We start from the raw sequence: 16,057 nt of genomic DNA on the forward strand, positions 1-16,057 counted from the left end.
ACGTGAAGGGAGGGCATGCCTTCGCTGGCTAGCTTGGACTCACGTTTTTGCTCTTTGCAATGGAGGTAAGTGTTAGGCATAAGCTTGCCAAGAGGGAGACCAGGCGTTCTTAAAGGCCGTGTGCCTAGCACAGGATCGCTGCATGGCGAGCCTGTGTCCGCGCTGCCTCACCTTGGATTCCACGTCCGCGTTGTTGTCATTCTGCAGCAGCAGGGCAGCGGCTTTTGTGTCGTCTTTTCGGGCAGCGATATGAAGAGCTGGGAGACGCACTTTTCCTTTGGTGTCATTCTCTAGCAGGAGCGAAACGACTTGGTCATGACCTTGCTGCAAAGCTACTGCTAACGGTGTGAAGCCATCCTGCAAATAAATGGAGGGATCAAGATTGGCCCCAATTTTTGATTAAATTAACAAATAAGAAGGCAACCAAATGACCAAGTATCAATTTTTGTTTTGGGTTATTAAAGCTAACAACATATTCAGGTATACACAAATATGAAAAGATTTTCAAAATATGTATATAACCAAAGCAAAAAAAAAAATAAGAAATTTGTAATAAGTTTATGGGTAATGCTTTTTCAATATATATTAATTGGGAAAATTTTGAAAATATACAAAAGTACTACATAAAAAAGAAAAAAAAGCCAAAATTTCAACACACATAAAATCATCTCGGGTTAAATCCAGGCAAAAATTTCAAAGGAGCTCATTTAAATAAGATCTAAAAATTTCCACTGATATTTTAAAGCTGCAATACATGCCTGTCTGGTTCATTACTGTACTGGGTCGCCTATCATACATGAATATTTGGCGCTGAATCAGTACATGTGAATTAATGAACTGCACTCACTGCTGTTTTAGAAAAGGTCTATATGAAAGACTCCTGGCTTCTCTGACCAATGGGGGAAAGACGACACAGGGATCATGCAAAGCGTGACTTTATTTATTTATTCTGGTTATTTTTTTCTTTTAAAACTGTATTGTAAATTAACAAATTATAATTGTAAATATTTATGGAGTACAAAGTGATGTTATGATCTATGAATACAATGGGGGATGATTAAATCAAGTTAGCTGACACATTCATCCCTTCAAATACTTATTTTTTGTGGTGAGTACATTTGAAATTTATTCTCTCAGCAATTTTGAAAGGTATAATACACTATTACTACTGTATTCACCAAAAACCGCCCCCATTCCTCCTAAGATTTTGTACTTTAGGGTCAACATCTCCCCATCAGCCTCACCATGCAGCCTATGGTAGCCACCATGCTACTCGCTGTTTCTATGAGTTTGATTAAAATATGACTTTAGAATAAATTCAGACATAAGTGTGCACAGGTACATTTTGAGTTACCCTGGGACTTAATAAGAGGACACAGCTACAGATTGCACTGTGGTTAATTAATTTGAGATGATTTTGCGTTGCTGACTGCAGCATGAACGGCAGAGGGTAGAAAATCCTAAGACTGGCTCACAAATTGTAATTCCGTAATGCTTTCATTATTATACATTCAAAACAGACATTTAAAAATTATTTTTACTAGAGAACTGGCAAGCGAGTTACATATTATTTTATTTGAGTCATGATATTTTATTTCTGCAGTCCTTGTGGTGCAAACAGAGGACAGTTCCAATAGAAGAGCTTCTGTAAGACACGTAGGTGCCCATATGCACGTAGGTACACACTGATGCCTTCCTAAAACACCCCTTTCATCATTCCTTCTCTTGCTGGGAAACAGATAAGGGCGCCTACAATTGATTTGACTGGATTCAAATCAGCACACCTATATTCAAGGATGTACAAAATATTGACCCGAAGCACCTAAGGGATGATACTGCGTGGTCTCTTCCCGTATAAATCCTTCCTGCCAGTCTCCTTACTAATTATGAATGTGCAGGCTAATTCCTACCCTGGCATCTAGACTCAAGCTATTTCCCCCATCCTGAAATGCCCTCCTCCTCTCTCTATGGATACAAATCCTATCTACCCTCTATGCTTCAAGATCCTACTTAAATGCCACCTGCTTCTTTCAACTTTACTATCCAAGGCAACAGGAAAGCACAAAAGAATAATGTCACCAATGTAACCAGAAAGATAGTCTCTGACTGAAGACTTAAGTAAGATAACAAACAGGCAAAGGCTGTATACAACCAAAATGTCACCTAAATGATATTACAGATTTACACTTAAAAACAAATTTTAGAATATAATGTTGTAAGAAAAGTAGTCTACGTAACAGGGTAAATATATGATCTCATTTTCATAAAAATAAATATGTATGCCTATTGTGACCCTGTGCAAACAATCTAGATGAATACAACATTATCTCTAGGGAAAATTGACAGAGACTTTTTCTTTTTGCTTTTTATTATACTTTCTCACTTATACCATTTATTACTTCTGCAAAAAAAAGAAAAATGCATCGTTTAAAGGAGAGAGTGGTGAAAGGAAAATTGCATGTTAAAAATTAGTTTTGCATCTCACTTTAAAAACCTCAACAAAACCTAATGGGTAAAAATGACAGCCCGCTTTTGTTCTGAATCAAAACAAAATGACCACATTTCCGCTGATGTGATTTTTAAATTCACAGGACCTATATGTAAAGGAAACTACTTTGTACCAGAAAATAAACTGGAACTGAGTCGATCAGCACTGACGAGAATATGTGTTTCCTGCTTAAGCCAATTAAAGACACAAAGATACCAGCTCTAAGGTGTTAATAGCTAAAATTAGCGGTTCCAGATTTTGTTTCAAAACCAAGTTTAAATGGTTTGGTTTGCTTTGTGCAGTTGTCTTAAGACAAAAATAAGAGCAGAAAGGAAGTGTGATAGAAGCTACTTGAAAAAAGGCTCCGTGCCCCAGTGGCTCAAGGATATACTTTCACTGCCTTGTAGAGTGTCTGACACATAACAGGTGCTTAGTAATTACTTGTAGAATAAATGAACAAATTTACCTCACGCTTCAGAATCTTAATTGGCAAAAGGAAGACAATATATGGAAAAGATACGCAGTACATAGTAATAGAAAATAAGTTTTACAAACTGCAAGCATGCCAAACACTTGCCACATAGATAAAAGATCTGAAGTGTGCCAGGCTTATTGAAAAGAATACATTTGAAAGGATTTGGCAAGATCACATCATTAGTAAATTAGAATTTTTATTAAAAACTCACTGTTTAAAGAATCCTTTACTTCCTACTGTCTGTTCTGTAAATACAGACTTCTGTGTAAATGATGGCAACATCATTGCTAATGAGGGAGCAATACTGTAGTTAGAATATTATATGAATAAACTGTCTTATTTCTTGCTCTTTTATTCTGTAATACCAATAATCCAAAAGAAAAATTCAAAGGCTCAAGCATCTCTAGGTAATCAGAGTTTGTTTATGTAGTGATGTGACAACAATCCGCATGAAGACATGAACATGACTTGTTATTAGAACATTTATTGGTTTTTTCCCCTTAAAACTACAAAAATGATAACATGAAATTAATATAAGGTAGTAAAAACTTTTTTATATATATCCTTTGGCAAAGGACAATTAATGATTTGAAGATCTCACATTCTATTTTGCTTTAAGTTATAGTACTTCTTTATGGACTTTGAAAACTTAGAAAAGGTACTAGAGCACTCGGAGTTATTCATGATTCGTTTACAAGCTAATTCTAATCTACTAGCAAATTGGGGTTATGTTTGCTTCTTAAGGAGAGATACTTTATATCACAGATCTTTGTATCACAGTGTAAAGAGTACTGCTCGACCTTCACAGACAAAGAAAGCTATAGAATCACTTTCATTAGGATATTTATATTACTTGATTATTCCCATCTGAAACAGAAATGGATTTTCTCTTAACCAACAATTCACCCTCATCCCCATTTTCCCAGCACCCCATGGCACAGCCTGTGCATGAGGCACTGTGCTCAGACTAGCTACTCCTGAGCAAGAAGAGAGGCATGGCTCTACATCTAGTAAACATTTATTCTTTTCTTATTAGAGATGGGGTCTCACTATCTTGCCCAGGCTGCAGTGCAATGGCTATTCACAGGTGCGATCATAACGTCCTACAGCCCCCAACTCCTGTGCTCAAGTGATCCTCCTGCCTTAGCTTCCTGAGTAGCTGGCACTACAGGTGCATGCCCCCATGCCTGGCTAAGTTTGTTCTTTTGATGTCATCAAAAGTTGTTATTTTTAAACTAGCTTTAAGAATATTTTTATAAAAACAGTACATTCTCATGACAGAAATCCCCATGACAGTACTGATGGGTATAAAGCGAAAAGTAAGGCTTTTCCTAATTCTCAGAACAAATCATTGATGACAATATGCTATGGACATTTTCCTATATCAGTACATAGAATCTCGTCTCATTTTCACCAGTGCTGAATAGTATGCTTTTATACCAGCATTTACTAAATAGGTTCTTATTGGTGCATATTTACATTCTTTCCAGTTTTTAAAAATTGCTATTATCTTGATCAACATTCTTATATACTATTTTTGAAGCCTAATGCAAATATTCTCCTAAAACATATTTTTATATATCTAATATTTCTGCAATATAAATTCTTAGAAGTGGAATTTCTAAGTAAAAAGGCATATAAATATTCATTTTTGATAGTTACTGCCAAATGTTCTGCAAAAATGTCGCAACCAATTATCAGTTTCACCAATATTGTAGGAAAGTTCTGGTTTCCTCTCCCCATCAAATTTTTTTAACCTAGTTTTTTAATCTAAAGATTAGGTCTCATTTTTTATCTAATAAATTCATATTTCTTTGCCTATGAGTGAGGGTGAGAATATTTTCATATATTTATGGTCATCTATATTTCTTCTTATGTGAGCTGTCTCTTCATTTATCTAGTGGTTCTCCCAGAAGGCATAATCTCAAAAGCTGGGTGAGGTTAAATGTGATAACTCTATTGCCATCTTTCCTGTGCCATCCAGGAAACACATCAGCATGCAAGTAAGAGTAGTGGTTTTAGACAGCGATAAGCCTGTATCTGCTCTAATTCACTGTTGTGTTAAAAATAAAGTACACCTAAATATTGGTCTTTTATTATTAAGTATAGATTTCTAGTTACACACTTAAGTGATCATGATCTTCCATCCAGATTAGTTTAAATAATAAACTACATTACCCAAGATAGTATCAATGACTTAAATTTCTATTTTTAAATAATAATTCTATTCAAGAGTGCAAATCTTCTTTTCCAATACCACATCTATTTAATACTTAAAAATGTATAGTAGTTTTGTTGAGAAGTATATATTAGATCTAATTAGTTAACTTTAAAAATACATAAATTCAATCAGCATAATTAGGCTAACTTAAATTTGGAAAAAACAGATTTAAAACTAATGTTTACTGAAAAAATATTTCAAAACAATGGTTGCCTTTGAAGCAAAATTATAAGGGACAGAAAAGTATTCTTAAGCAAACATGTTAAATATTAAAATAATCGCTCAATTATAGGGTAGAAACAGGCATTTAGGAGCAGAAAGGGTATCTATGCAATGAAAGATTTTTAAAGATTAAAAATAGAATTTTTAGTATATTTCACAAAAACTTATGAACCCACACATTGATATACAACTGCAACTGAAATATTAGTGGGATAAATTCTCAACTCCATGCTGTCAAAACGCCGTATAAATATGTGAATTTACCCACAGAAAAACCAAAGTGTCTTACCTCTGTGGCTAGGCTCTGGCTTGCACCATTGTCAAGAAGAAACTTGACAACTTCCAGGTGGTTTTCCTGGGCGGCCATATACAATGGCGTGAAACCATTCTGCAAAATAAGAAATAAATGTTTGTCTGCAGCTTCCTAGAACCGATCTATTTTTCTATGGTACTGATGATATATGCTCTAAAAAATGCCCACATATAGTAATTTTAATAATATTTTTACATATTCATATTGATTAGAAAACCTAAACACCATAGTTTAAGCAAAATTTATAATTTAAGTATAATTTACAATTACATTTCATAATTTGAGTGTAGATCATAGTTAATAGTTCACAGTTAATAGTCTATGTATAATTCAAAGCAATTTACCCCTTTAGATAAATAATTACATTCACTTAGTCATCAGCCACTTATTAAGAGCCTGCCATGAGTAAAGGATTTTACTAGATGATATGAATACTACTAGGATATGAAGAAAAACATATTTGGTCATTGTAGCTCCCAAACGTCAATTATCTGTTTTAAATAATTATGTAATATTTTCACATAAAAGCATCTGAAATAGTTCCAACTTGGAAAGGTATTTATATTATTATCAAATAGCTTCAAACTTATCGTGGATGCTGTCACTTAGAGCAAAGAAAGGAACACCAATTTGCAAAACAGTAAGATTCAATCCAATTAGTAGCCTCTTTTGTAGGTTTCCTTCCCTTACATTTTTTGCAAAAGCATAGCATTTTTACATGCAGAATATATATATATTCATGCATACACATATATACATATATACACACATTTAGTATGTTTGTGTGTATATGCTTGTCTGAAATGTGTTTACACTGCCAAAGAACTTGGATCCAAGCAAATTAATGTGCACATTACATTTTAAGTTTCTTATTAAAAATGTCACATATGTATGTTTGTTCTCTAGAAGAATGTATTTCACACCTACGAAATAATGTAATATTTAAAAATCGTATCACAAGATATAAGCATCAAAACATTTCTCAAACTGTAATACATTCTCTTTGAATACATTTTTTTTTTTTTTTTTCCAGATAGGGTGGTGCTTTGTTGGCTGGGGTTAGAGTGCAGTGGCATCATCATAGCTCACTGCAACTTCAAACTTCTGGGCTCAAGTGATGCTCCTGTCTCAGCCTCCCAAGTAGCTGGAACTATGGACACACGCCACCATGCCCAACTAATTTTTCTATGTTTTGTAGAGATGGGGTCTATGTTGCTCAGGCTGGTCATGAACTCCTGGCCTCAAGCAATCCGCCCACCTAGGCCTCCCAAAGTGCTAGGATTACAGGCGTGAGCCACCATGCCGGGCTGTAAATATATTTTTCAGAATGCAGTTTCTATTTAACTGAATGTTCTGGAATTTTATTGTATAATTTCCTATAATTTCAAAGAATAAAAGTAAATATATTCCAAACGAAAATATTACCTCTTATTCAAATTGTGTGATTCAAAAGGTTTAGGTCCATTATCATGATTATCAACTACTATATGAATACCTTAGTTATCCATAAGTTCAGCCTCTGGTGACCTCACTTTTTTGACTTACAGCCGAGAATTAGAAAGTCAGTTAAAAAGATCCTTGAGCAGATAAAAGTGATGCCCTATAACAAATCCACCACAGCTATGCACTTATCAGAAAGTTCCTCTATTCTATGTACTCTATTTTGTACACAATTGAAACAAGTTAGGTTATCTGGTTGCCGAGCTCAAGATTAGAAACACAAAATTAGAGGCAGTGGAATGTGACAGCCCATTCAAGCTGCTTCGTTTGTTTACCTGGTAATACCTCTGGAGCCCACTGCTGCTCTGTTCTGTTATGAGAGTTTATATCAACATTTAAACATGAAGCATGGAATAATTGCAACACATTGTGTGTGTGTGTGTGTCTATGCATCTGAGTGTCTTTCATCTTTGTCACTCCTGAGCCACTAGGGAAACTGGAAAGGCAGTTTAGGATTACCCTCATCATATCGCTATTTTCCCATTGTCTTAGTTGACCAAAATGAAAGATCATTAAATCCCTGGCTGATTTAAATATCCTTTAAGCAACAAAACAAAACAAAACAAAAATAACAATTAAAAAAGAAAGAAAATAAAGGTGAAAAGAAAACCAGTGTGGATTTTTCTTACAGCTAAATGAACTACTGAGTAACTTTCCTCATGAAGCATAGTCTCTGAAAACCAAAATTTCCAGAGGGCAGAATCAGATTTTAGGAGGAAAGTTTTTAAGGAAAAATTCCAAAATGGATGTTGTTCTCTCAGACATAAATATCAACTAGATAAGTTATGCCAGTTGGTTCTCAACTTCAGGGTGGAGGTCTGCCATGGTCCAAAACTGCCTAAGAAACATTGGTCTACCCATACATCTGGCTTCTAGCCCAGGGAATGTCTACTGTTCTTGAAGTTTCCTTCCAGAACCAAGAATTTCAGGATCCATGAAGAAAGCTCAAAGTCAGGCACTGATTTTTAAGGTGATGCTTTCTTTTACAGACCTGGAGTTTCTAGAGATCTATTCTTAAGAAGCACACTTTTTATTTATTTTTATTTTTTTATTTTTGAGGCAGGGTCTTGCTCTGTTGCCTGGGATAGAGTGCAGTGGCATGATTACAGCTCACTGCAACCTCACACTCTTGGGCTAAAGCGATCCTCCTGCCTCAGCCTCCCAGGTAGATGGAACTACAGGTGCATGCTACTGTGCCTGGCTAATTTTTCTATTTTTTATAGAGAAGGGGTCTCGTTCTTGCTAGGCTGGTCTTGAACTCCTGAGTTCAAGCTATCCTCCTGACTTGGCCTCCCAGAGTGCTAGGATTACAGGTGTGAGCCACTGTGCCTGGCCAGAAGCACAACTTTTAAATCCTTCCATGTGCTGCCTTTTTTATAATGGCAGAGACTAAGACGTGTAGAATTTATATTACTCAGAAATACTGTGTGGACCACGCTCACAGCACGACACAGCCCTATAATTAATTGTTTTCCACATGTTTTTTTCCTTCTTTTCTTTCTTTCTTTCTTTTTTTTTTCAAGAAGATAGGGTCTTGCTCTGTCACCCAGGCTGGAGTGCAGTGGCATAATAATAGCTCACTGTTACCTTGAACTTATGGGCTCAAGCGATCCTCCTGCCTTGGCCTCCCAAAGTGCTGGGATTAAAAGCATGAGCCACTGCACCTGGCCTCCCCTTCTTTCTGAGTGCTTGCCATCCACCCTATGGTTATTACCAGAAAACTAGTCATTCTCTGAATGCTCATATTCTTGTTCATTTTTTTATTTTTAAAATAATTTGTTTACTGATATTACATACTAATTCACATATAATAAAACTTACTCTTTAAAAGTGTATAATTCAGTGATTTTTAGTATATTCATAAAATCAGGCAAACATCTCCACTATCTATTTCTAGAACATTTTCATCACCTCAAAAAGAAACCCCACACTTGTTAGCAGTCACCCCCCCCCCCATCTGCCCTTAGCAACCACTAATCTACTTTCTGTCTCTATGGCTTTGCCTACTCTGGATATTCCATACAAACAGAATCATCCAGTATGTGGTCTTGGATGGTATTATGCTGTTTCTGCTGCTCGTATTGCGAAAATGTTTTTGGTGAGGTCTTCATGATGGAAATTCCAATTTTACAGTGGACATTTGGTGTGTGTGGGTATTTATTTTATTTTGCTTTAGTTTTGGTCAACCAGAACCCATATCTATTTCCCCTTCATTTGACAATGTCACCCCTATTTTGTTTTGGAGAATTACTGCTTCCTGATTATGTAAGTAGGACTTGTCTTGGTTGGACTTTGAGACAAATCAGCCTGCCCTTGGTTAACTACAGGGTGGACACGTGCAGGAAATCCTCCATTTGCTCTTTCAGGTCTACCCTCTATCCTCACCTCTGTTCTCTACACAGTTCCCTCTCCTCAGCCTTGATTGACCTGCAGGAACCATATCCAAGGGAAATCTTGTGCTCTGCTTCTGGCTAGCTAGGTTCTCCCACTCCCCACCCCAACTGTCTGCTTTCCGAAACTTTCTGAAAGCTTTTTTTGCCTTCTAGGTTCTGTGTTCTTCATCTAACTCTAATACATTCTCTTTTGTGCTCAAGTTTCTGCTCCTATAATCCAAATAACACAAATTAAACAAATTTTTATTTATCAAGAAATGATCAACCAGGCATGAAAACACATACATACTATTTAGTTATGATTCTAGTGAGAAAATCAGAAATATTCTTTGGAAACAGTGAAATAAAAATACTACCATCACTCCCTAGCTCAAAGAGGTTGCTGCACCAGTAATTCGATGTGTTGTCATGGGACAACCCACAGTTGTAATAATTTTCTGTGAAATGGCACCTGGATTGGGAGAATGGTCAGATTTCAAAAGAATATTATTCTTCTCTTATGAGAAAAAAAATACACCATTATTTTCATATTAATTTCCTAAATTAGAAAATTTCCAAAACAAAGCTGGCTAAAAAGGAATATACGAGTACCCAATTTACATTTTCTTTTCTGTAGCAACAACAGATTAAATTCTCAAAAGGCAGAGCAGCTTAAGACAGAGCGAGTGTGCTATTTGAAGTCTGATTTTATCCAGCATCTTCAGTACCTTCTGCTCTGAATGTTTAGAGTGGTGCTATTATAAGCATGCAAATCTGCAGACTTAGAATTTTGCAGATAGTACTGAGGCATGCTGCCTAATACCCACAAAAATAAAATAAAATAAAATAAAATAAAATAAAATAAAATAAAATAGTAAGTCCTCCTGTGATTTCCTTTAAGTAAGGGCTTAAATTTCATCCATGAAATTTTCCTATTCATTCTAGTTTCTTATGGCCAGCCTTTGTATAACATAAAGCACTGTTCTTAAGATGTTAAGGGCATGGTGAAAGATTTGCATTGATTTATATATGATACTAATTTTTGTGAAAGTCAGTTAGATTAGAGGTGTGATATAATGTCACAGGTCAAAGAGGCTCTATCTGAACCATACCCGACTGTCTGATTTTGTCAGGATCTGACTTTTCCACCACAGGGAATGCCAGGGTATACGGAAAGACCAAGGAGGCACTGGTTTACCTAAAGGCTCTTAGGTAAACTTTGTTACCACCACTATGAAAATCTGTTCATTTTGAATACTCTGATAGTTCAGATATTATCTGAGACAGACTTCGCTTCTTTATAAACACAGTTGGTGCTTTACATTATAGAATAAAGACAAAGAAGGAGAGAAGAGTGAGGGAGGCCATTTGACTTGCAGTTTGAGGTTTTTCAATAGTAAATATTATTAATCATGGGTGCTGTATTTGGTACAAAGTATTAAGGACTTAATAGTAGAATTCTTTATAATCACAATTTAGTTTGTCACCTAATTTCTTTCTCAGGGCAGGACTAAATGATTACTGGAATATTGAATAATATAAAAAAGGGCTGAGTGCAATGGCTCACGCCTGTAATCCTAGCACTTTGGGACGCCAAGACGGGAGGACTGCTTGAGGCCAGGAGCTTGAGACTAGCCTAAGCACGAGCAAGACCCCTGTCACTATTTAAAAAAAAAAAAAAAGTTAACTAACTTGTTAAGACCTAAGATCAAGGCAGTGGGAAAATTAGTTTAATATAAAATCTACAAGTTCAGAGAGCCTCAGTTTATAAGATCAGAACTTGACCTGCTCAACATCATTTTTAAGATAAGGAGACTTTTTACACTCAAGGAGAGTAAGGGCCTCTCTTCACACTATTTCTTGTTGACTATTAACCACTGGCTATAGGTTAAACTTTCATTGAGATAGAGATGCTGCCTTTCTTGAATATTAATATTCCTATCATGTTCTATGTGCTGCTGCCCAAATGGAGTTTAATCTTATTTCATGGCATCACTGCTTATTGTTTTTTTATAAAAGTTCCTATTGCAGAGTTGCTACCAGGCATTACCATGGCAACTCCATGCTGCTGCAGGGTCATCTCATTATTTATTCTATCCACAGAACAATGCAGTTCAGAAGGCACTGGAGGCAGGTGTGCGGGCGAAGGGTGAAATGCTTTGCTGTGCCATGTGCGGCGGGGAATTCCAAGCACAACTGCAAGTACCAGGGAATTTCACAGCCTAAGTTCTTCTCCCTCACTGCATCACAAGTGTGGAATGTGTATAAATTGCCATTAAAACTGGTTAGGATTTTATTTCAACTGCAGCTTCTCCCAAATATTGCAGAGCAGATCTTAAAACTATGGCTGCTCTAGGCATTAGTCAAGAATGTGTGCGATGTTCAAAAGAAGGAGGTTTATTTTTCCTCTCTTGGGAGAATAAAAAAGGAAATGAAAATAGATCAAAGAGTTTTCCTACTACCTCAAAGCCTAAAACTACCTAGACATGTTTTAGTAAAACAAATTATATGGGCATTTTGAAAAAAATCAGTTTAAAAGTGTGATGCTTCTATCGTAGTCAGGTGGTCTGTGTCTGTCTCAAAGTATTATACTTGTCAATATTCAACTTCATGTCATTTCTTTCTGGAAATAGCATTATTACTCCAAGTGAACACTCATAGGGAATCAGAATAATTGGTATAGACAATGTAACAGAGTTCTAACCACAGGGAACTAGAAAGAAATTAGAGTAAATATACAAGAAACCGTGCAGTTGGAAGCACTATGTAGTTCCTTTCCCATGACACTGACATTTAATGGCGTCAGAGCTATCAATGTTATGTCTTTGGTATATGTGGGAGGAAGTCACTGCAACTCTGTGGACCCATAAAACAGAGGAGACTCCTGTTATCCAAAGATAACTGGTACTGAAAAAGGTTGATGAAATCAAGTGTGCTTAAAACAGAGATCAGAAGGCCACAGCAAATAATGAAAAACGTGTGAGACTTACTCTTGAGGGTAAAACTAGAAATCATAAAAGTAGGTTTATATGATTTAACAAAATGTAGGTTATAAACTGCATTCATGTATGAGTTCTCAGAATGAACAACAACTAAACCAAGTGTGATTTTTGTGGAGAAAAAGTGTAATTTTTCGAACAAAAGTATATGATATCTTGACATCCTTCACTTTTTATTTTCACAACATAAGCAAAAAAAGACAGCTATTTACAAGAAGTGTTTGATAACCAAAGATCTTATTTATCTTTTTTTCTTCATTTAATCTATGGATTTCCAAATCATTCCTATATGAAACACGCATCAGGAAATCAACCTAGCTCTTCAAATGCTGCCTGGCCTAATGCTGCCAGAATGCCATGTACCCGCAGCTCAGCTGTGCAGCCCGAAGTGCTCCAACATCTCTTTCCCTGACTTCACAAAATCCTGTGTCTTTGGCAAAACTTGCAATTTTGTTCCATAATCAATTTGTTTAATATCCAACATCCCGGGGAGGCACTGGAAAATCAGCATAGATGTCAGCATTCAACTGGAAGAAATGTTTGAATGGGAACCAGTTTTAAAAGTGGTCATGTCCTTAGTGGATATTTTTGTGTTACGATGATCTTTGCTTTCCTACACAACTCATGTCTGTGGGGACTCAAATAATGAATACTGGAATAATGAGGACCTATGTATTTCAATCAATAAAGTGAAGTTAATTCTTTTAGACTTGAAATCTATCAAATGATAATCTAATGGTGTTCTTCTTAGAACTTCCAGCAAAATTGTGTGAGATTTATAGGAGGACCTATATTCATTAAAAAGAAATCTGGAAATTCTAAAACTTGAGGATTTTTAAAGTTTCTTCTGCCTTTTTTTTTTTTTAAATCTGTTTCAGAGAGCAACAAAAATACTTTGGTTATTAGCAAAGAGAAGTTAAGCAGTTTCTTTCCTTTTTCAACTAGAGCACTGATACATTCTGAAATTCTAAGACCATTTTCTCAGTTACTGGCATCCCTATTTCCTTTGTAGGTTAAATACTGAGTCTGGACCTGAGTTAGCATCATAAAATAGTATGAAACTGTATTACAGGTATCCCCTAATCATCTGTGTCTATGACTACCAGTCATAGAGTTTCATAAATGGACCACTTTTTGAGGATATAGATGAACTTAAATAATTCTCAACACTATTACTATTTGAGTATAGCTCTTAAGTTTGGTGTTCCTAGATATGTGAACCAAGCAAGCACCTGACCCAGGGAACATTATTTGCAAATCATAACAAAGTTTCTTTGCAATAGAGTCGTAAATTTACCTGAGATTGTGCATTGACATTGGCTCCATTTGTAACCAAGACCTTTACCACCTCCGCTTGCCCAGCCAAAGATGCGATGTGCAACGCTGTGTTTCCTTTCTGTGAAATGAAAAGCAGAATACATCAACTTACCCACCTTTTGAATCCTTCTATGTGCATAAGTTCCCCAAAGAAAACAAAGTTGGCAAGTATCTCATGAGAGTTGTCGCCTGATTCTTACTGAGGACTGAATCCGTATGGAATTTGGCAAGTATTATAAAAACTATTAAATATGTGATACTGACCTTTGTAGCTGCATCCACATTGGCTTCTCTCTGTAGTAGTTCAGAAACAACTTCTACGTGGCCTTCTTTGGAAGCAAGATGGAGCGCATTCAACCCATTCTGATTAAAAGTGAAAAGAAAGTTTTACTTAGCACATTGAAAATAGAGCCGTAAATAGCCTGCCAAGAACTCCTGAGATGACATCCCACCGACGATCACTTGCACATGTGCAGTGCAGAAATGTGAATTAGGAATAAAAGTATTTGAAAACTAGGTGGGTTGTTCCATTATCATTCTGTACAAAATTTTAGGCATTAATTATTAAGAGACATATGCCTAGGTTTCTGAACATTCCTCTAACAGAGGATAATTTGACCATGTCAAGCTGGTGAAATTTAACAGAAAAAACTCACAAAAATGAGAAATTCTTCGAAATATTTAATGAGAGCTTTAAGGAGTTTAAAGTCTGGCTTTTTAGAATTTTAACTAAAAAATTAAATAACAACCACCATAACCAACCTGATTGCAAATGTTGATGTCAACTCCATTTTTTATGTAGTCAAGGGCCTTTTCCAGGTGTCCTGCTCGAGCTGCTCTTAAGTAACTTGCATTGGCATCAGACTGAAAGAAAAAGAAAACCATTTTGATGGAGAATGCAGCTAATATGTATGTTTGTAACTTACAGATGCAAACTTAAGATGCAAACTAAAATGAAAGTAACTGGATTACATTATCTCTAAAATGAAAACACAAATAAAAATTCTCTGTAAAGGTACCAGGAAAAGGAAAAATTCTTTAATAGTTTCAAGAGTACAAAGTTACCCCTTCTGGGATGTCATAACTCATTCTGAATTGAGAGAGAAAATTTCCTATAATGTATAGGTACCTTAAAAAACCATACTATTTCCAGAGAGTAAGGAGAAATCCTTTAACTTCTTGGTAATTACATTGTGAAGACCCCACTATTTTCTTGTAACAGAAATTTAAGATCCATTCCATTTTTCTGTACCTATTATAGCCTATGTTTCAATTAATAGCTTCAAAAATACATTTTATGTTGTTATAATAGTTTGACGGGAATTTGTAGGCTATGATGTTCTGTTGGATTCTCCTACAGCAAGCCGTGTGTTGGAACATGGATTGTATATGGAAAGCATTTATAAATGCCTATAAGATTGTGAATATACAGAATTCCACACATTTCCAAGTTAGCTAAGGCCACAGCCTGGTGAAAACTCTACTAGGAACAGCAGCCAGAGCAAAGAAACAGGTAAAAAATTTAAAAACAACAAAACAACACATGTAATTAATTCATTGAAAGCTTGAAGCTCTGAACTCTAACATCTGTAATTGCTCAGTTGAAACAAACTACTATTGAAATCTTTAATATAGAAAGAAGACGGTGAGAGGAAAGACACTGCAAAATTGGGCCTGCCAAAATTCATAAAGGAGCCTTACTCAATGCAATACAACACAAAAGCAGGTTTTCCTGAAAGAGCAGCCCAAAACATCTCGTCACTGGTTATATTAATAAATACAATCACGCAGGGTATGGCTTAACAGAGGAAAGTGTCTTCTTTCAGCCATATGGTGAATACCTCCTTCAAAGACCCTGTTCAAATGCCACCTCATCTGTGAAGCCTGCCCTGCCCTCCCAGGCAGAGTTTAATTGCTCAGTGCTCCCAAAGCATGAATTTCAACGCACTCTCTTGGTATTTATCACACAGCATGGTAGTCTTTGGTATACCTGTCCCTCTTCCACCCCAAACTGAAAGCCCCTTAAGAACAAGCAGAGGCAGATTAAGGAGCAGGCAGTTGGAAAGCAGCCAACGTGCTAATCTTTGAGGCAAGAACACTAATTCATTCACGGAAGTGTAACTGAGATGAAGGAAATTCCATCCCTTGGA

The 16,057-nt window shown here is 36.1% G+C and overlaps 1 protein-coding gene across 4 annotated transcripts in view; it reads right to left on the minus strand.

The window, feature by feature from the left end:
- ANK3 (ankyrin 3) overlaps positions 1-16,057 on the minus strand; it is a 618,703-nt gene that overhangs the window by 199,667 nt on the left and 402,979 nt on the right. For all 4 annotated transcript variants that reach the window (XM_045568777.1, XM_045568776.1, XM_045568774.1 and 1 more), the window contains exons 3-7: positions 14,670-14,771; positions 14,172-14,270; positions 13,888-13,986; positions 5,696-5,794; positions 172-357 (exon numbers count right to left, since the gene is read on the minus strand). In XM_045568777.1, the coding sequence (XP_045424733.1) occupies positions 172-357; positions 5,696-5,794; positions 13,888-13,986; positions 14,172-14,270; positions 14,670-14,771 (585 nt within the window). The remainder of the gene's footprint in view (positions 1-171; positions 358-5,695; positions 5,795-13,887; positions 13,987-14,171; positions 14,271-14,669; positions 14,772-16,057) is intronic.

The sequence above is a fragment of the Lemur catta genome, chromosome 14 (genome assembly GCF_020740605.2).
Source record: "Lemur catta isolate mLemCat1 chromosome 14, mLemCat1.pri, whole genome shotgun sequence".
NCBI classification, from domain to species: domain Eukaryota; kingdom Metazoa; phylum Chordata; class Mammalia; order Primates; family Lemuridae; genus Lemur; species Lemur catta.